At 41.7% G+C, this 21,493-nt stretch overlaps 1 protein-coding gene across 1 annotated transcript in view; it reads right to left on the bottom strand.

The window, feature by feature from the left end:
- The window catches only part of SHROOM3 (shroom family member 3), a 284,376-nt gene that overhangs the window by 179,889 nt on the left and 82,994 nt on the right, over nt 1-21,493 (bottom strand). The window contains exon 2 of the mRNA XM_063108523.1: nt 8,061-8,215. Coding sequence (XP_062964593.1) covers nt 8,061-8,215 — 155 coding nt within the window. The remainder of the gene's footprint in view (nt 1-8,060; nt 8,216-21,493) is intronic.

The raw sequence follows: 21,493 nt of genomic DNA, 5'->3' as shown, positions 1-21,493 counted from the left end.
GCCAGCCCTTTGCCCAAATTAAGAACTTCAAAGAGAAGAGCAGGAAAAGTGCAGTAATGGTGGGAGGCAGAGGAGGGCCTGGGAGGGTCACCACAGCCATTAAGGAGGCATGTGAGAGGTATCATCTGAGACATGAAAAGCTCCCAACACAGAAGTCACGAGAGCTATGTTGCCCGCCATACTGACTGCCACTACAGCCCCAGTGCTCCTATCCGAGGGCACTGGGTATGAACACAACCCCTTCCTGCACCTCCATATAGGACTTAACTATAGACACAGCGTGGGGCCCTTTTTTAAATCTTGAGAGGCAGTTCTTGGAACTTTCATGGGGCAAAAATAATTCTCATTTGGGTTTTGTGCCCAGATGAGGTGGTGGAGGCCACACTTCTTGTGCACATAGGTGAGTACCTTGAGCCTCCAGAACAGTTTTGCAATTGCCTATAAAAAGACCACTGTACCTTTTCTGTTTGTCCTCAACTCCTACTGCCTGCCCACTTGATAGCTATCTTTTGACATCATAATTTTACCAAAGGCAGCATGTTGTGCTGTCCAAAGAACATTATGTTTTCAAATTGGTCAGCCTGTGTCACACGTTCCTTTATAACCTGATCTGTTGATTCGATCTGATGAATCCTTGGAACAACAATGCACCAGAAGATGCAAAGACACTTGCCTAAAGGGTCCCTTTCCTGTAGTCTAAGCTTCCTTTTCTGGAGCTCAGCCTCCCACCAATGAGCTTCAAAACATTTCAGGATCAGAACCCCTTCAAGTTATGTTCTCCTGAGAATGTGGTCTTTTTTCCTCAAATCCCCTCTATGAACTTGGGCCTGATTTGTACTGTCCTTTAAAACTGCATTTCCTCTTTGCAAAAAGGTTATAATCAGAAACTTTAAAACCTGTTTGCACAAATGAGTCAAATCAGTGCCATGAAATAGAACAATCATAAGAGAATGCAGTAAGGTAAATTTTCATGAACTGAGACTCAGAAATTCCTCATGGAATAATGATTTAATATTTTATTCCAATGAAGCATTTTCATACACACTATCTTATTTTATCCTAACAGCAACTCAGTACAGAGGGTATTATAACTGTTCTCTTTCATTTTAAGAAGAAACATAGTCTCAAAGAGATTGAGTTGTGCCACGGCACCGTGGCCAGAACACAGCAGAGCTGAGACTGGAATCTCGGTGATGTGATATCTTCCTTGAACTGTCTGCAATTTCATATCTACGAACTGCCGCCTTTGTGCTGCACAATCTGGCTTGCAGATTGTCAATTTGTAGAGGGAGAAAAATAGATGCTTTTTATGTTTTAAAAGGTTTCAACCCTCCCTTCAAACTTTGTCACTTTAAAAATAGAGTTTTGATCCATTTGCTTTTAAAGTTTTTAGTGGATTGTTTTTAAAACTGCTTTAAAATAGTTAAAAAGAGGTATCGGGTGGTTAATGAGAATAAGTTGCTTTAAGAATACAGATGCTTTTTTCAGGGAAAAGAGTCAGGCAGGTGGTGGAGCTGGGGGAAGGTGGCAAAACAGTGTGAAGGATGTGCGGAGGCTGACTGGTACAGGGATTGAACCCCGGACCTCAGTGTTAACACCACACTCTAACCAACTGAGCTTACCAGCCAGCTCTTTTTTTCTTTTCTTTTCTTCTTTTTTTAAATAAACTGTAATCACGAGTTAGAAAAGAAACTGATTTGCACAACCCTTTTTATTAATCATTAATAGAGTTAATTTTGTATCCTTTAAGAGTGCCTTTAAAAAGACTCCGTTTATTACTAAAAACTACTTTCAAGATCAATGACTTGCAAATCCTGGGCGGGTTCCAGTCTCAAAACTCAATCTAGAAATAAAAGGTCACAGAAATCTGACACAGAGGTAGCAAGTGTGTGAGCCAGCCATTCCATTCCATTCCAATAATGTCGTCTCACCAATTTATAAAAAGAAACTATTCTGCTAACCCTCAGAAATGTGGGATGGTGAATTCAGCGGGTGTGGGCCCAAGGGTCCTGGTAAACTTAATTTCATCACCATTTTTGTTAGGAGGAGGAAGCAGCTGCTAAAGAAACACATAGTTTTATTTCCAGAAGCTGATGCAGAAACTCAAGTCAGCTGGGTGTCCAAAGAAGCAGGGTGCATTTCCTCCAGCTCCCACAAAAGGTTCAGGGTCAGTGGGGGACAGCCTCTTCACCTAAAATGTTTTCCAGGATAAGTTAAAAATCAGTGCTTTGGGTTTGTCTTGGTTTTTGTCTGTTTTCCGGCATCACAAATATTTCTGAAAGGAGAAGGCAGCAGTGTGGAAAACACAAATTCACTGCTGCACTGTGTGAGGTGCCCAGAGACCCCAAGACCCACACTCTCAGAGACCTCGATTCTCATTTTGGCTGCTAGCGTGTGGCCTTGGACAAGTTCCTGCCTATCTCTGGATGTAGTTCCTTCATTTCTACCTCCAGGCAGACCCTAAAGGTCACAAGACCTAGATTCTCACTCTGGCCCCTCACAAGGTAAGTCATACCAGCAACATACACAGTTCAGGAAGATACTTGTTGTTTTTCTACTTATTCAGCCCTCCTTTCCTCTCCAGCTCTCTTTTCCCATTGAAAGGTGATCTACTACTAATACCACTCAAACGCACATATATCAGTCAAATAAAAAAATTAATGCTCTCTTCCAACATGCTGTCAACTCAGAATAAATGGATGGGAAGTGGAAAGGTTATATAAAATTTGCAGAGCTAGTGAGGAGGTTTAGTAGTAATATTCCACTTTGAAAAGGGGCTCTTTTCCCCTCACCCTCTGCCTGAATCAGGCACACTCTTTCCTATGCCCAGAAAGATCATTTCCCACCACAGTCCCCCGTTATCTGGGACCCCCCCATTTGTGTGCTGTGTTCTACAGCACAAAGTGGCACTTCTCAAAGAAGTGATTTACTTAACAAATACGCAGTTTATTTTCAGCAGATTCATGATTTAATCACCGTGCTACATACTGCACCCACATATTTCTCACGTAATCCTCACAACAGTCTTGTGAAGCAAAAATCAGATCGATTAAATTACTTGGCCAAGGTCACAGAGCCAGTAGCTAATGCCATGAGCCTTCAAACCCAGACATCTCTAACCTTCCCCACCACCTCAGGTATCCTCTCTGACTTTCACATGGCTTGCATGAGCCTTGTAAAAAAAGTAGAAAACACTTATTGTAAAATATAACCAAAAGCTTTTCTCTGCTAACTACAAACAAAAACAAACAAAAAATCCACTGATGCCAAATTTAGGAGCAGGATAGTATTTGGCAAAAGTAGCACCTTGATGCAGAAGATTGGGAGGCTGGATTTGCCAAGGAAAATGGGGAACAGATCAGAATTGAGATTAAGGATTCATAGGTCACAACGCCATGCTGATGATCCAATTCAGGACAGGAATCTGCGTCTGAACTCAGGGTAAAAACATGTACTTAAGTGAATACATAGCAGTTGACCCCAACACTCTGTTCTGGAGGGGAAATGTAGCCACCTGTTTTTAAAATTTAAGTTTTAGGTTATCTACAAACAGCAACGAGCATTCCCTACACTGAAAGCACCTTTTATCACCCTCACGGTTAGGACGTTAAATTAAACCTGAAGACCCTTTTCATTGTCTTAGTTTCCATTCTAAAGGTTACCTAGTCCTCAGACAAGTATTTTACATATATTTGCCAAATAAAGTCTCTGTGGATTTCAGAGAGGATCTGGAGTATTGACTGTTATTTGTACACACGTCTGCTTTCCTAATTAATGTCCTTTGTACTGTTTGTGCGTTCCACAAAGGTTTTCCCTCAACTGGGAGATGTTTATTTTCCTTTCGGAAGGTCTTTTCTTTGACCCACTTCTTATTTTATCATTTCTTCTCCATTTATCCACCACTAGCTGCAGACCTTCACCCCTTGTGTACCAAGCAGCAGATCCAGTCTCTGTTCCTACAGCATCCACATGGGCCCTGCTCCTCTCTCCTCCCAGAGAGGGTTAAACTCTGCCTTCTTTATGGGTCAGCAGATCTTCGAAGGTCTGTGACCCACGGTCTGTGACCCACAATTCACTTGAGACTTTGCATTTCTCTTGCTACTGTAGCCTTTTAAGGTGTTTCTACTTCTGATAGTTTTGGGCCACTGGGTAAGATGCTCCTAAAACTTTTATAAACACAACTACTCTGCTCTGCATTTTTGGCATTTTTATGATGGTGTGGAAGCCCTCACACATCCACAATAACTTTCAGAGAAAAAGAGGCAGGTACAACCAGGGATGCTGATTAAAAACTTTGACTTCACAAATGATTTCTCCAGGAAACAGACCCCTCCCCAATTATGTTTCCAGAAAGTCACCCCAAACTTTTTAAAAAGTATAGAGATCACTCAGAAAAAAAGAAAGCTTATAATAAATGAAACATCACAAGTCACTTTGTCATGAACAAACTGAAGGAAAAGAAATCTCAGGATGATAGATATCGTCTTCCAAGGTACAAAGGTAAGACTTCTTTGGAAAGTGTCAGCTGTACTAAATACAAAGCCAGATTAGTCCAGAGCAAAGAGGCTTCTACTTGGATCTGTGAAAGGCAAGGGAGGAATGTCCATCCACGTCTCCTGGGGCAAGTTCATAATCCCCAACTCTAAGTGTGTGAGAAGTAAAAACAGCCTCCTTTTCCACAAACTCTGAGTTCAACTATAAAAATCAAGACATAATAGATGAGATAAGACATATTCAAAAGGCATCTTAGACACACAATGTTTCCCACACCAGATGTAGAGAGTGCAAGAATTGCTCAGTAACCTTATCGATTACATTAGCATATCTAAGAAAAGAATGTGTCAATCAGAAAGGGGATTTGGAATGAAGAGGAGCACTTGGGCAGCCCAGTTCTCTGGGATGCAGAAGGGAAAGAGCCACCTGGCAGACAAGTCCCTAAAGGAAAAATGGGCCATCTGGCTGGCAAAGGGATGCCAGCGCATGTCGGCATTGTCATATCCATTCTCTTCTGAGTCGAGATCACCATGCAACCTCCTGACCATAATTAGACTTCCTATTTAGTTTTCCTGAAGGGATAAAATGTACTGCTTCTTGGTCCATTTGGGATACTTTTTCCACATAGTTTTCTTTTTTAAAATGAGTGAATGCAGTGGCATTCTGGTTTATACCCTTCAGCTTCTTGTGAGCTTGGATAATGTGAATTAGCACTCCTACATTCCATGAGGTCCAGGACAGTCATGACCAGATCTAGACCTGCAAGGCTAGGGACCAGCCATAAACGGTGGTAAATTCAGCAGGAAATAAAAGGGAGTCTTCTGGATAACCAGGCAGCCAGCATAGTCGGTAATATGGCAACACTCTTCCATATTACAACATGCCTGTCTCTTACCTAATCCGGAATAGTAATGATCAAACATTGCACATCCACTATGTACTTATACTTTATTCATTAAATCCTCATAGTGCCTTTTTGAGGCAGGAATAATTATTTCCATTTTGCAAATGAGGAATTGAGGCTTAAAGAGCCCCGCCCCCCCCCCCCCCACAATTTGCAAATGAAAAGGCCAGATGTTAACCCAGGACTTAGTCTGTTTCCAAAGGTTCTGCTAGAAGTAATTCAAATCTCATGTCACCATCAACTTGAAGGTATAACCAGAGGCCAGCATGACTACTCTTCATAGCAGGAAACAAGGCAGCCCTCTCCGCAGGTTAAGCTATCACAGGAGTCCTGTCAAAACACATCAGGAATGTGGATTCTGCTATCACTCCTCAACAGATAAACACTGGTGTTTTTAAATTGCCCTTTGGGTTCCAATGGCAAGGTGAGTTCAAAACCTTCAACATTTTTCTGTACTTGCTTGACGAATGCGCCAAATGGTCCTGAGCCTTTCTACCAATCTGTTTGAAAAATCAGCAACTGTTTGTTATAATTGCTTGCTTTACTCAAATCTTGACCCACAAGGAATGGATCTCGGCCTCAAGTTGGCCAACAATAATATAAATAATAGCAGCAGCATCTCTTGTTACCACATAGAGTATTTCATTTAATCTTTCCGACCACCCTAGAAAGTAGGTTGGACTATTGAGGTATAATTGGAAAATAAAGATTGTATATATTCAAGCTGTACAATGTGATTGATGGTTTGACATATGTATACATTGTATAATGATTACCACAATCAAATTAATCAACACTTCCACTACCACAGTTACCCTTCTGTGTGTGTATGTATAGGAGGGTTGGGGAGGAGGAGGGGTAAGTACATTTACCTACTCTTACAGCAAATTTTAAGTAAAGAAAACCATATTGTTAACTACAGTCACTAACCTGTACATTAGATCCCCAGAACTTATTTATCTCATAACTGAAAATTTGTATCCTTTGACCAACATCTCCCCATTTCCTCCAAGTCCTAGCCCCTGACAACCACTGTTCTACTCTCTGCTTCTAAGAGTTTGACTTTTCTACACTTCACATGTGAAGGTACTTAAAAAGTTCATGGAAAGATTTGTATGATCTTTTAATTCTATTTTTCTGCAAACTTTTTGAAGTACTCTTGTATAAGCAAAATCATACAGTATTTGTCTCCGTGTCTGGCTTATGTCACTTAACATAATGTCCTCCAGGTTCATCCATGTTGTTGCAGAAGGCAGGATTTCATTCTTTTTTATGGCTGAATAATATCCCATTGTATATATACCACATATTCTTTATCCATTCATCCCTCTACAGAGACTTAGGTTGTTTCCATATCTCAGTGTAAAGCAGATGTTTTAATTCTCATTTAAAGATGAGGAAACTGAATCTCTAGTGAGGTTAAGCAATTTGCCCAAAGTCACACAGTTAGAAGGTGACAGCCCTGGAATTTGAACCCAGATCTGATCTGACCCTGGTGTCTATGCCTTGAGCCACTCTGCATCACTGGCCACCAGAGGAGCAACTTGTGCTTGATGGCCCTGAAGAGAGGCCAGACACAGCCCAGCACACTAAGGAGAGTCACTAGAGCCTGGAGGCACAGTGTTTTTGTGACTGGGAGGAGCTGCTGTTCCCCAAGGGCTCACTCAGGAGACATTTGAGGAATGAATGAATGAATGCAGGAGTGAATGTCTCATCAGAGACCATGCGTGGTGTGATGAAAGACCAGCTTACTTCCCACAGTGATGACTCCTAAAGCCCCAGTCAACGTAACATTAGTTGCCATGTGAGGCAGCTGAAACCTGATTAATGAAGAAATATCCAAATATGCAAAATGTGTGGGCCTAGGGCTTAGTAGGTCAAGGTGACCTGAAGAAGTAGAACCAGGCAATGTAGACTGTCTTCTGGCTTTTCAACTTATCAGCTCTGCTACTTTCATTAACTTACTCTTGCCTATAAAATGGGGATAGTGATAGCTACCTCACGGGGCTTGTGTGCAGGTTCTATGAGCTAACATATGAAACACCTCGAGCAGTGCTTGGTTTGTAATGGGCATCAAAAGTAATTCAATTCCTTTCCCTTTCCCATAAACAATTCCTTCCACCAAGAGTTGGTTCCTGGGAATACAAAGCTTCTTACTTTAAGGCATTAAAACCAATCACAGCCCAAACCTTTTCCAACATAGGAAGGACCACTGTTGAGACCAGAAAACAAAACAAAAGGGAATTTTAAGAAGGCTGTGTTGTAGGTGCGGCTCATGGGCTCATGCATACCGCCTAAAGCTCCAAGCCAATGGCTTTCTTTAGTCCCATGAGACAAAGGTTCTTAGAGCTCCAACCATATCTGGGATGAATGTCCCATTTCATCAAGCCTGGAAATTTAGGAAGTACCTTGAGGCCCATCCCTGACGGGCCAGTATCTGCTGGGAAAGCCAGTGGTTCAAGACAGCAAACAGTGCCTGAAAGGTCTTCTCCCCTCTTCCTTCTTACATCTCACCAGATGGGCAAGAAAAAAAGGAAAGAAACATTTCAAAAGGCATAGGGACCCACAGGGAGGTTTAAGATAAGCTACCAACCCCGAGCTCTGTTCCAGGAGGTGGGCTGAGGCGGTAGGGGGAGCAGCGTGGGGGCGCCGACCCACCTACCTGCGCACCACCAGCCGCAGGGTCTTGTAGGATCCTTTCACCAGCGAGACGGCCTCCCTCCTGGAGCTGCTCAGCGCGACCTCGTTGATGTGCACGACCTCGTCTCCGGCCTGCAGTTTGGAGCTCACCGAGTCTGCTTTGCCCCCTTCTTCGATCTGCTCGGAGAGACACACAGAGAGAGAGAGAGGAGCAGTGAGCTTCCGCCCGGCCCCCCGGGGTCCGTCGGGCTGTCCGGAACATGCCTGGACTCCTGCAGAGAGGACAGACCGGCTACGACACGCCCCGAAGCACCCAGCCCGAGGGTAAGCCTCGAGAAGGCAGGGACCGGCTCCCGTTTCCACGCCCTCCAGCACCCGGCGCCCTGCCTGCGCACAGGGACATCAACCACTAGACAATGAATGGGCGCTCTCAGCTCCCATCCAAAGGCCGCCATCCCAGGCGCTAGCCCCAACTCACATCCTCAACTCCCCAGTCCACTCAGAGCAACTGTTCTATTCCTCTACAAGTTGAGTTACTGCCTCATTTTTTGGTCTAAAATTATAATTCATTGGATAAAGTGATAGGTTCAGACAATGGAATATTAATCAGTGCTGAAAAGAAATGAGTTATCAAGCCATGAAAAAACATGAAGGAAACTTGAATGTGTATGGCTAAGTGAAAGAAGCCAATTTCCAAAGGCTACATACTATGTGATTCCAAGTATATGACAATCTGGAAAAGGCTAAACTGTGGAGACAGTAAAAAGATCAGTGGTTGTCTGAGGTTGGAGGGGAGGGAGGGATGACTAGGTGGGGCACAGAGGATTTTAAGGGCAGTGAAACTACTCTGTGTGATAATATAATGGTGGATACACGTCATTATACCTTTGTCAAAACCCATAGAATGTACAACACCGAAAGTGAACCCTAATGTAAACTGTGGACGTTGGGTGATAATGATGTGTCAAATGTAGGTTCATCAACTGCAACAAAGGCTTTGATACTGGGGGAGGCTGTGCGTATGTGGGGGCAGAAGTCGTATGGGAAATCTCTGTACCTTCTGCTCACTTTTACTGTGAACCTAAAGCTCTAAAAACTAAAGTCTATTAAAACCATTATAATTCACTCAACAAAGTTACTCAATACCTGCTTAGCACCAGAAATGGTTCCAAATGCTTCGGTTATACTAGTGGACAAAACAGACAAAAACCTATGTTCTTCTGGTGCTTAGGTTGATGGACAGAGGAGGGAAAGCAAACAATAAACATAATAAAAAAGTAAATGATGTAATATTCTATAAGTTGATCATCTGCTTTGGAAACAAATAAAGAAAAGTAATGCTCGAACTGGTGCCAAATGCCAGTGGATACTTGTGTGATGTCAATAATGATGTAAGGGAAGAAAAGAGAAAACAAAAAACGAGTAAACAAAACTTGACTCATATTTTCTCTTTTTTCAGTAATTACTCTCCAGAATTTCCCACATGTTCAAAAACCTTCAATAGGTCTTAAGATATATAAAATACACCAAATACTAATATATGCTTAATATATATAATAGCTTTTATTTTATATATAAAAAATCAAAAATTTAAAAGCTTAGCTTTTATTTCAAATATTAAATAATATGTGCTAAAAGTAATACTTTATTAATTTTTTTTTTTTTTTGTCTTTTTCCGTGACCGGCACTCAGCCAGTGAGTGCACCGGCCATTCCTATATAGGATCCGAACCCGCAGCGGAAGCGTTGCCGCGCTCCCAGCGCCGCACTCTCCCGAGTGCGCCACTGGCTCGGCCCTACTTTATTAATTTATTGATTAATGTTAATTAATTTATTATTAAATTTTATATTAATTTGCTGTGAAGGTTGAAAATAATACAGAAAGCATGTAAAGGGAAATGGGAAAGTGAGTCTTACCCCGGCTACCTCCATGTTAATCTCTAAAGGTAGCCACTGTTTACAGTTTGGTTTATAAATTTCATATATATATATTTTTTTTTACAAAGATGATATGACAATATACATACCTCCTCAAATGTCTTGTGGCACTTAATAGAGGGGCATTAAAGTGAGGTGGTTAAGAGTTTGAGGAGTCAGACAGAGAAACTAGGTAACAAGAAGTTATTCATTCTCTCTAAGCCTCAGAATCTTCATCTATAAAGTGGAACAAATATTACCCACCTCACAGAATTGCAATGAGAATTAATGAGATAATCCACAAGAATTGGTAAACACAGATCCTGGCTAATTGTAAGGTCTCAAAAGTGGCAGCTATTGTTTTCACAAATCATCTATCATGAAGATATTTCCATTCATAAAATATTCTACTATAGCATCTTGGGTATTTGCTGCATAATATTCTACAGTATATATGTAACATTGTGCATTTAACTATCATGTATTGATGGTCATTTCCTCCTGCCTCTCTACCCATTTCATTCTGTTAAATTCCCTACCAATCCTCTGTAAATTCACTGTCTCCCATACACACTGGGCACACGCCCACTTAAGGCCTTATCAGCTGCTCAGGCTTTCCTTCTACCTGGATTTCTCTCCACACTCTGCTATACCCTTGAGCCACCTATTGAAACTGCAATATACTATAATGGCCAAGATTGGGCGCTCTGGAGCGACTATAAGGCCCTGCCACTTACTAGCTGTGTGACTTTGAGCAGGTTATTCAATCTTGCTGTGACTCACTTTACTCTTCTGAAAAATGATAGTACTATCATGTGGAATGTTGTGAGGGTTAAATGAGTTCATGCAAGTAAAGTGCTTACACAGTGCCTTGCACACAGTATACATTCCATAAGGCTTAGCTGTAATCATACTCATCCTTTGAGGTCAGTTCAAATCCTGTCTCCTCCAAGACTTTCCAGGCCTCTCATCAATACCCACCCTACCCCTCCCTCCCTGCAATCTGTTCTTTTAAGAAGGAATCCCTCTTTCCTCCATTTTTAGAGGACCAAATGAATAAAATGATACATAAACTATGAAGTGACATCTAAATAATTTATTATTTTTATACTACTTTAACATGCTGCTGTGGTTATCACACCCTGTCTTTCAGGAAAGCTATTTATGTTTATGTCTGTTCTCCACCCACAGCCCCACCCATGCCCAGCTTGGACTGTGAACTCTTTGAAGACAGGAATCACGGCTCCTTCTTTACTTACCCCAAAATGCCTACCCAGAGCTTTGCACATAGGACCTCCTCAGAAGATATTGGGTCATCCATTCAAATATTTATTGAGCATTTACTGTGTCTCAGGAATGGAGCTAAAACCTGGGGGTACAATGATGAACACTGTAGATATGACCCTGCTCAAGTTGCAGTTTGTGGAATTGAACACCCTCTGTACTATTTGCCAACAATATCAATAAAATGGGAATGAAATGAGACCTAGGAAATGATCGATTTCTTATACAAAAAAAGTAAGTCAAAAAAGTTCATTTGTATAGTTTATATCGTGTCCTTCTCATGGCTGATTTAAGGTGAAAACAAACATTGTTTGTTTCTACCATAAAGAGTTTCACTGTCGTTCACTGTTCTCAGAAGCTACTTCCATAACCTTTTGTATTTACAGAGTTCCTCACAATCTCTTCATTTTGCACTGAACTTTTAGGTTTAAAATACTTAATTTTAAAAAGTCAATTAATATAGTCTTTCATGTAATTGAAAAAATGGGGGCTGAATGATTTTTTGAAATGACATTTATTTATTAAACATTAATTGGGCACCTACTACATACTATGATTCTCAAATCTCTTCCTTCACACTGTTTCTGTGATTCATGCTGTCTTGGGTTTTAATTATGACCAGAAGATGACTTTTACATCGTATTCCCAACACTGCTCTTTTGAATAAGCCCCTATCCTATATTTTTAGTTTCTTTGTCTCCTCTTCCTCCTCTTTTCCTCCAAATATCCCTCCTCCATTATGAAACTTCTTATCAACCCAGACAGAATCTCTTTCTCTCTCTTTTCTGAATGGTTTCTACTTGTCTCAAGAGAAGCCTTAATCACTATCTTTGTCATAGGTTTTTTTGATCATGCTCTATCCTCTCTTCCAGGTTTTAAACTTCTCATGGTCAGAAACTTGGTGAACACATTCATTTTTTTATCCATCCTACAAATATTTTTTGAACATCTGCCATTTGTCAGGTACTGTTCTAGGCAATATTAAGGAAGGAAACAGACTGTATTCTCTCCTTTCTAGGAATTTACTTTCTAGTATATTTTTAATATATCTACTATATTTGTATTTTTAAAAAATGCCTTCAACACAGAAGTTTGTAAGAAAAACAAACATGAAAAAATAAAATTAAAATTAAAAAAAGAAACAAGAATTAAATTAAAAAGGAAAAAATAAAATAAACAAAAAATGCACATTCACTGAGGCATGTCAGTGAACCCATAATAATAAAAACAAGGCTGGGTTCTTTCTGTTCCTATGGTGCTTAAATTCATCAATGTACGTAACTCTGCCTGGGAGGTCAGACAGTCTCTAGTGAATCAAAGGAGCCCTGTAGCTTGTGTGAGGCTGAGATTCATCCAGGGGCACTATTCCAAATGGTGACGACCCAATAGGCCCAAGTGAGGCCTTGAATTGAGCCAGTGGGTCTCAAAGTGTAGACCCCTCGCCTACCTAGTTTCAACTAACTGGATTAAAGGCTACTGTATCCCTTTGTGGATTACTTAGGCCTCTCATGTTCCCCTCCTCCTCCTTGGTTGCTGCTGTCCCTGTCACCACCTTTCTATTTGGTAACATCACTGTTAGTGGATAAGCTATTTTTTGGCCACTGATTGACAAGAAAGTTGAAGCAATTGGTTAGAACAAGGCTGTGAACTACCTTAATCTATCCGGTTGACTCCATTTATTATAACAAATGATAAACTGAGATATAAAGGTGATTTGCTGATGCTGGCAACAACGTAATTGATTTCAATGTACTGAGGCTAACTAAATGCATAAATCTTAAGTTTATGTTAATTATTCACAGTTTACCTAAAATTATTAAGACTTTTAAAAAAAACGTATATTTATAAAAGGTTTAACAATAATTTTCTTGAACTATTCACCAAAGAGAATTATATTCCTTCTATCCCCAAATCCTGCTCATACTGTCAACAAGATTCAGTGAAAAATGAAGCTTATTATTTTAAACCTTTGGACAAATACTTGAGCATGGTCCAATTTCACCTGCATAGGACTTACTTATTCCAAGAATGTGATTGTTAACAGGTTAAATGACTACAGATAACACACTATGTACAACCGAGTGAGAAATCCTTAAGCTAACAAATTAGAAAGAAGGTGTGTATATATACATTGGAGCCTAGAATATGAATATGCTTTTTCTCTTCTCAAATCCTAAATATATTCACGTCTATAGGACTAAGTTAATTTTGCTTTGATGACTCATTGTTCTTTTTCTGACATGGGAAGGGTTGGTTTTCGAATTGTTTATTGTCTTTTACATTGCTGTAATATTCAGCAGCCAACATAATACCACATAACAGGAGATCAATACTGTTGAACAAGTACTGGGGAAACTGACCTTAAAGAGATAAGCATAGTACTAGGTGATATATGCTACGACAGGCGCACATTTAAAATACAGGTGAAGGCACAAAAGGGAGAGTTGCGTGTGCCCATGTCAGCAGCTGGATGTGGTGCTGGGAGGGGCAGGCAGCCAGGCTGTCTCTTTCCCTCTCTCTTAATCCCTCTAGCCCAACCTAAATGAGGAAGAGTGAAGCTGCCCTTTTGGGACTGGCTCTTGGTTGTGCTTCTCCAGATCCAAAGGCCTTGACTCTCTGACTTCCCTGCCCTGTCTCCATCTTTCCCTACATGTCATCAGCCGCAGCATTACCATGATCATAAGCATGTCACTGGCAGCAAACTAGTGATCCTGTTACCACTCAGTTAGATAAGGCCACATGCCATCTGGTGACCCTCTGCATCACACTCAGAGTAGAAACCAAAGTCCTGCCCCTGCACCACGGACTCTGCTGGACGTGGCCGCCTTGCCTCTCCACCTCTTACTGCTCTGCCCCTCGCTGACTCAAGACCAGTCCCTGGCCCCCCAGTGGTGAGCGGAGTACGCCAAGCACACTCCCGCCTCCGGGTCCTCATAACTGCTGTTCCTTCAGCCACAATTCTTCTCCCCCAGGGAACCATTTGACATTCTTCCTTACTTCCTCCAGGTCTTTATACAAATTCAGCTTCTAGACGGGACCTTTCTTCACTACCCCTCTAAAATTTCAACCTCTCCTAATACTACTCATCTCTTTTCTGTCTTTATTTTTTCTTTAGCACTTAATTCATGCCCTACAATTTTTACTTACGCATCTTGTTTATTGTCTGTCCCCTACTGGAATGTCAGCCCCATGAGCGCAGGTATTTGTGTCTGTCTTGTTCACTGCTCTATCCCCACTGCACAAAACAGTATGGGGCACATAGCAGTGCTCAGTAATTATTATATAAACGGATTAATCCTCTTCATCATTGCTACCAGTTGTTGAGTGCCTCTTGTGTTCCAATAACATCATTGTGTTGTTCTAATTGTCACAACTACTCTTGTAAGGTTATTATAATAGTCTTTTTATATAAATGAGAATATTAAGGCTCAGAGGAGTGTAATGACTTGCTCAAATTTGCACAGTCGGTAAAATAATAGAGCTGGGACTGGAATTCAAGACTCTGACTTCAAAGCCCATGTTCTCCAGCCTGCTGCCTCTGAGAATCCCCCAGATCTTTGTCTCCAAAGTAACGCTCCTTCATTTGTCTGCCCAATCCTTCAAGTGCCCGAAGAATCTGACACTCAACACTTCTGTGTTCTGATCCTTCTCTTTCAGGGATCCTAAGAACTCTGAACCTATAATATGGCTCACAGGTTCAACAGAATTCACAGCTTACTTGCGAGAAAAAGAGTTGGTACACACTGCCCCTGGGTCAGGGAGATGGCCTTGCTACCTAGACCAGAATGTGCAATGACTTCCATTAACATGCAGTTCTGTCTAGAGTTTTAATCTAAATCGAACTCATCCTGTGAAAGTCTACCACAAGTGAAGTTTACCTGCATTTTATGTCTAAATTCTTGAGTGGTTTATTTTCCTTTCCTGACTATTTTCGTTCCTGGATGATGACAAGGTAGGAGTGGGAAGGGAGAGGCTATTCAATAACTCCCGTTAATGCAACTTAACCTACAACATGTTTGCTGTTTTGTGCAGTTGGTGAAATGAGGAGAAATATGCTCTATGTAAGGGCAATAAATGTACTAAAGAGGTAAGCAAAATTTAGAGAGATAAAAAGATAAGAAGATAAAGAAATACGTTAAGAATCTCTGAAAGCCGTTTGAAAGTTGCTTTTTATTCACTGGAAATTATCATTACTCACAACCCGGTGGGCATTCTTGGTTTTGAGTTGTACATAAAGTAGGGAAAATGAAATAAAGTAAAATAAATAAAAGTTCCTTCCAGGAACTATACCTGTGAAATTAATCAGCATTTTTTGGAACCCAGAACTAATCGCTGGACTTTAAAACAAAACAGAGAAATATTTCTGTGAGCTGCATTGAGTGACACAAGGGTCCAGGTATGAGTCCCCGCATCCTCCCCTCCTGCCTCTTGTCTAGCCCTAAATCATTAGGTTTATACTGTTCAAAATTCCTTTTTGGGTAATGAAATGGTGGTGTTGTAGTAGAAGAAAGCATGCTGGGCTAGGAATCGGGAATCCTGTTCTCTAATCCCTATGCTGGCTTTTTTACCTGTAGGACCCTGACTGGGTCTCTTATCTATAAAATATGGATAATATTGGCTAGAGCTCAGGGTAAGAGGAGGAGAGACCTATGGAGTGCATGAAGGTGGGAGAACACATGATGAGAGAAAGAAAATACCCCTCCAACCATTTCAAATCCTGGCTATTTCCAGGCTGGAGCTGCTTGGCATGCAGAGCAGGAGCTGGCAAAAAGCCGCAGCTGTGCTTTTCAGATGAAGTTGCTTGGAGGTGGCAGGGGAGAAGACGGCCTCGGTGGCCTCCAGACAGCAAGTCACTAATAGGGATCCCGTGGACCCACATAGGACTGAGGAGCCACAACAACCGAAAAAAAGGAGCCACTCAGAGGCCAGTGAGTCATCACAGGGGACTGGAGCACAGCCCGTCCCATCATGGGAAGTGTTTGGAGCATGGGCGGTGGGCCCACCAGCGGAACTCTGGGGCACAGCAAGGGCAGCTGATCTGCCCCCCAATCAGCATAGGACCACTCAGAGGAGACTGATCAGAAATATAGAATTTCATGGAGTGCCGTTTGATGAAAAGACTCAGGCCCAGACCAGTGTTTCTACACAACCCAAGTGCACTGGATTTCACTAGAACCGGACGTACCTATAAAGTCAACTCATTAAAACCCGAGCTGCTGTTCCTTCCCCAGGGAATCAACAGCAAAGCAGCAATTTAGCTCAACCACAGAGCTCAAGTGCTGGTCCCCACAGGAAGTTTCCCCATTTTAGAAGTAAGTAAAAGACAACAAATTAGTTCCAGTGTAGAATCTGAGTGGTAGGAACAGCAAATAATACAGCACAGAACTGAAAGAAAAAACAAAGTACCCACAACCAGAGACAAAGTTTCATATTAACTAGTAAAGGTCTTATGTCAACAAAGAGCACCTATAACATCTAGAAGGACCAGAAGTCCCCTGGGCTACCAAACCAGAAAGGGGGGAGGGCTGGGGGCCTAAGCCATGCTGCCCAACACCTGCAACCAGTCCCGAGGGTGGGGGCCTTGGGCCTCAGCCACATTCCCTTAACAAGTACAACCACCCCAGTGATGACCAATGAGCCACTGCAGGAAGCACCCCAGGCTCTCCCAAGCTGGGGTGGTGGGGGACAGAGGGCCTCAGTCATGCCCCCTCAACATGAGCAATCAGCCCAGCGATGACCACCAACCGAGCTGCCACAGGAAGCACCCTGGGCTCTCCTGAGCCAGGGCAGTGGGGAGCCTTGGGCCTCAGTTACAGCTCCCCAACAGGACCAACCAGCCCAGTGACAACCACCAAACCACCTCAGGAAGTGCCCCAGGCTCTCTTGAGCCAGAGCAGTGGGGGGCCGAGGGCCTTGGCCATGCATCTCCACACCCACAACCAGCCCACCGAAGACCACCAAGCCACAGCAAGAAGAGCCCTGGGTTCCCGAGTTGGGGAGGTGGGAGCTGAGGGCTTTTGCCCCAACCCCCTGACATCGGCATCCAGCCCAGCAATGACCTAGCCCCCTGGTCTCCCCTGTGGGAATGTGGGGTGTGCCACAGGCCTCAATCCTGCTGCCTCTTTCTTCCATCACATTTCCTTCTCCTTTCTCCTCTCCCCCTCCCGCCCAGTTGCTCTGCAACAACATCATAGAATGTAAAAAAAAAATTAATAAAATAACATAAAAAATTAATTAATATAATCCTTAAAAAATAAAATATGGATAATGTTGTTTACTCTGCATTTTGAAGAGACCTTGCCTTACTAACGGAAATATGTGTTTCTTACACTTAAGATGACCAGCAGGGCCATAGATTTATTTTAAATTGGAATACATATGCAACACTTAGTATTAAAAATTATATAATCACTTTCTTCTATTATTTTTTTTTTACCAGGAGGGATATTATTCTTTTCCAAATTTCACAACCTGGACGGAAAGTATATGAAAAGTGGAGGCAGAGTGGTGCGTAAAGACTGGAGCTCTGGAGTCAGACCAGCATGGGTATTAATCTGGCTTCCAATACTGGGTGATCTTGGGCAAAATATACACCTTCTCAGAGCATCCATTTCCTCAGCCTAACTATGGGAACAAGAAGACTAACCACACAGAGATGGTGTGAGAATTACGTGAACAAATGCACAGAAAGTTCCTTATACATAGCAAGGGTTCCATAGAGATGTGTTTCATGAATTGTGGGGGTTTGCAATTTTATTTAATAAGTTTAATACTTTTCTAACTGTTCCCACCACAGGACAACATGTGTTAGCAACTGCAGAGACCAAGGGGAAGATATTTGCTGGGAGGAGAAGAAAGCTTATTTTCTTAAAGTCAAAGAATGGGAGTTAACTTGATTTATAAATGAAATAGGAGATTCTCTCCTTCAGAGGGAAGATTTTTATTTCACAGAGATGCCAGAGCAGGAAGTACCCAGTGACACCCTATGGAACATCCAAATGAGAAAACCAAGACACACCCGCAGTTCTTGATTTACTGCTCTCTAGGAGGAAGGATCTGGCCACAAAGATAGGACAAGTATCAAGCTTCACTGAAGCAACCTCAGCCGCGCAGCTTTCTTCACTGCCTTAAGAAAAGTTCACAGACCCCGTCTTCCCCAAGGTGGATGATTCTGAAAAAACAAGTTGGGGTAATTAAAAAGTTGAGTAGTCGTATTTATGTCCATTTTTTAATTTATACCCTGCCTCCTCTTACAAATTATTGAGCAACTTGTTAAAAATACAAAAGAATAAGGGAAATAGTTGAAGGAATCTGAGCCAAAAGGAAAAAAATAATGAAAGCCAAGGACAAGCTTAACTACAAGAAATGCATTCCACACACGGGGATTCTCATGCTCTATCTGGGTATTCATTATCCAGGTCTCCACAGTTACAGGCCTCATAGGGAGGCAAAGTCTTCCTAACTCAGAAATACTCACTAGTGAAGAGACCAGCTGTAGAATAAGACCTTACTCCAACAGGCCTTGCAGCTTAGCACTAGCTCCTGTCTCCTGCCATCATATCAATGTCTTTGCAGTTTGGTTGTTTTTTGTTTTTGTTTTTATTTTTATTTTTTGTCAGCTGGCTGGTTCAAGGATAGAAACCCTTGGCCTTGGTGTTATAACACCATGCTCTAACCAAGATTTGCATTCTGGCTGGATGTGGGATTGCAAACAACCAATACAGCAAGCAAATAAAATGCAAATCAACTGCATAGTTACCTTGAATATCTTTCAAAAGAGGCAAAATATAAAGAATAAAACACTGAGTGATCTTAAAATTCTGTGAAGAAATTAGGACCAAAAAAGTCATCATAATTAATTCTTCATTCTGAGGATTAGCACATGGTTGCAATTATACCTTTAATGTTTTTAAAAGTAAGGGTAAATAAACTTTTTTTTTTTTTTTTACAGCCATTTGTTTTGCTTTTTAACTGTATATAATCCAAAATCATATTTTGGTCCTTGTTTTGAAGTGGATCCCCTTAAATACACTTTTTCTGATATTAATTGCTTGCAGATAATAACAGCTACCCGGTGTGTAGAATAGTTCAAATTTGGTGCTAAGATTCTTGGTGGCAAAAGCACAAAGAAAACGTGCTTTCTTAGAAAAGTCATGGGTGCATAATTTAAAAACAGGAAGTCATTATGGAGTGCTGGGGATGATGGTATTGAAATCTACTATTGGGGAAGACTTAAGGCCCTAGAGGCTAGTAAGAAGTCTAAGAAGGTAGAGACCAGTTTTTCTACATTGCTTTGTGTTTTATTTAACAGTGTCACATGCTACATGCCTAATGAACACATTGGAGGTCATTAATGCTGTTTGACAACTATTCCTGGATCCCTACCTTGGCTGCAGAGGAAACTTTCCTATTTTGCTAGGTCCTAAGCTGGGACCCTTACAGTTGGGGGAGCCGTGAAAGTACTTCTGGTCAATGTGTTTTGAGCAGAAGAAACGTGTCTCACCTTCACCTCTCCAGAGTTTCTTTTCCCTTTGACATGTTGACTGACAACGTTTGAGATGGTGACTGCTTTATCAGTGAAGGTCCCTGAATGGACATTTAGAATGAGCAAGAAATAAACCTATGGTTTAAGCTGCTGAGATATGGGAGTTGTTTGTTACTGAAGCAAAACCTAGTCTCTTCTGATTGATATAAATATTGTCTTGTGAGGGACAGAAAATGAAAAAAACAAACACAACAAAATAAATGAGTTATGCAGAGAAAAGTTGTATATGTTACTCAGATCCCTAAATAAAAATCCCAGCTAGGAACAATGACATTTTGGATAATTTAGGCAGAGATGGGCCTAAGTTCCACGCTGGATGTCTGATGCATGCTCCAGCCTATTTTCCTCCCTTTGTTTTGTGGCAAGTGAATCTTGCCCAAATCTATGAAGACCTGAGAAACCGTACCTCATGCATATGAAATAAATAATTATAATGTAGATTAAGCTTTAGAAATGGGAATATTCCTATTGAGCTTCGATGGACTGAAAGGTTATTATGAACAAGTGTATGTACAACTCTGGGGAAAGCTCATTAATCCCAAAAGGGAACATGTAAGTACAGTTAAAAGAAAGAGGGAAACTTCAGTTAATAAAAGTGAGAACGGCTGCAAAGAATGAACACTAGAAAAAGTATGCAACCCTGGAAGCAGGCGTGAGGACGCACGTGCATCAGGAAGAGGGCGTAGACTGATAACAAGGGACTGGGACCCACGCAGAGAAATTCTGAGGGCTGAATTCAGGGATTAAAAAAGTAAAGTGAGAGTCACCTGAATGAGGAATTGAGTCAGGGACCCAGAAGGGAGGAGGGTCTCCCCTGTGGCTGAGGGAAGTGAAGGGAAGGAGACAGCATGTGGATTAGGGCTAAAGAAGGAAGCCAATCCTAAAAAAAATATGGAGTTTCAGGCTTTTGAAGAGTCTCACGATTTACACTTGCTTAAGTTCATTTAAGGAAACAGATTAGGAGTCAATATTCAGTGAGGTTTCTTCACACACCTCAGTGAGGTCTTTTTTGCACTCTAAGCAGCTGCCTGTTTGGGATCCAAGAGGATGGCCTGGGACATTGCAACAACTTCCAGCTGCTCTTCCAGGCAGGAGTCTTTACCTACTTCCCTTATAAACAATCATGATGATGGTGATGATAAAGGCTAACACTTAAGGATCCCTTACTCTGTGTCAGGTATTACGTTACACTTTACATTTGTTATTATAACCTACTTTCATTCTCTCTACAATCCCCAGCCGTGGGTGTCATTATCCTCACCTTCCTATTTTTCAGGAAAATATACTGAGGCTTAGAGGAAAGAAGTAACTTGCCTAAGGTTACACAAATAGTAAATGGTATGGTAGGTAGAATCATGCCCCTCCCCAAAGATGTCCACATCTGAGTCTCTGACATCTGTGAATATGCTATGTTACATGGTAAGGGGGAAGTAAGGGTGAGGGTGGAATTAAGGCTCTTAACGAGCTGACCTTGAGATTGGGGAGATTGTCCTGGATTATCTGGGTGGGCCCAATGTGATCACCAGGATCTTCATAAATGAGACAGGGAAGCCAGAGAGTTAGTGTCAAAGTGACGCAGGACAAGACTTGATCGCCATGGCTGGCTTTGAAGATGGAAGAAGCTGGAAAAAACAAGAAGCCAATTCTCCCCTAGAAACTCCACAGCCTCACCAGCAGCTTGGCTTTAGCCCAATGAGACCTATTTTGGAC

The sequence above is a fragment of the Cynocephalus volans genome, chromosome 9 (assembly GCF_027409185.1).
Source record: "Cynocephalus volans isolate mCynVol1 chromosome 9, mCynVol1.pri, whole genome shotgun sequence".
Taxonomy (NCBI): Eukaryota; Metazoa; Chordata; class Mammalia; order Dermoptera; family Cynocephalidae; genus Cynocephalus; species Cynocephalus volans.
Note: the sequence above shows the minus strand (reverse complement) of the source record. Positions and strands in the feature narration are given on the sequence as shown.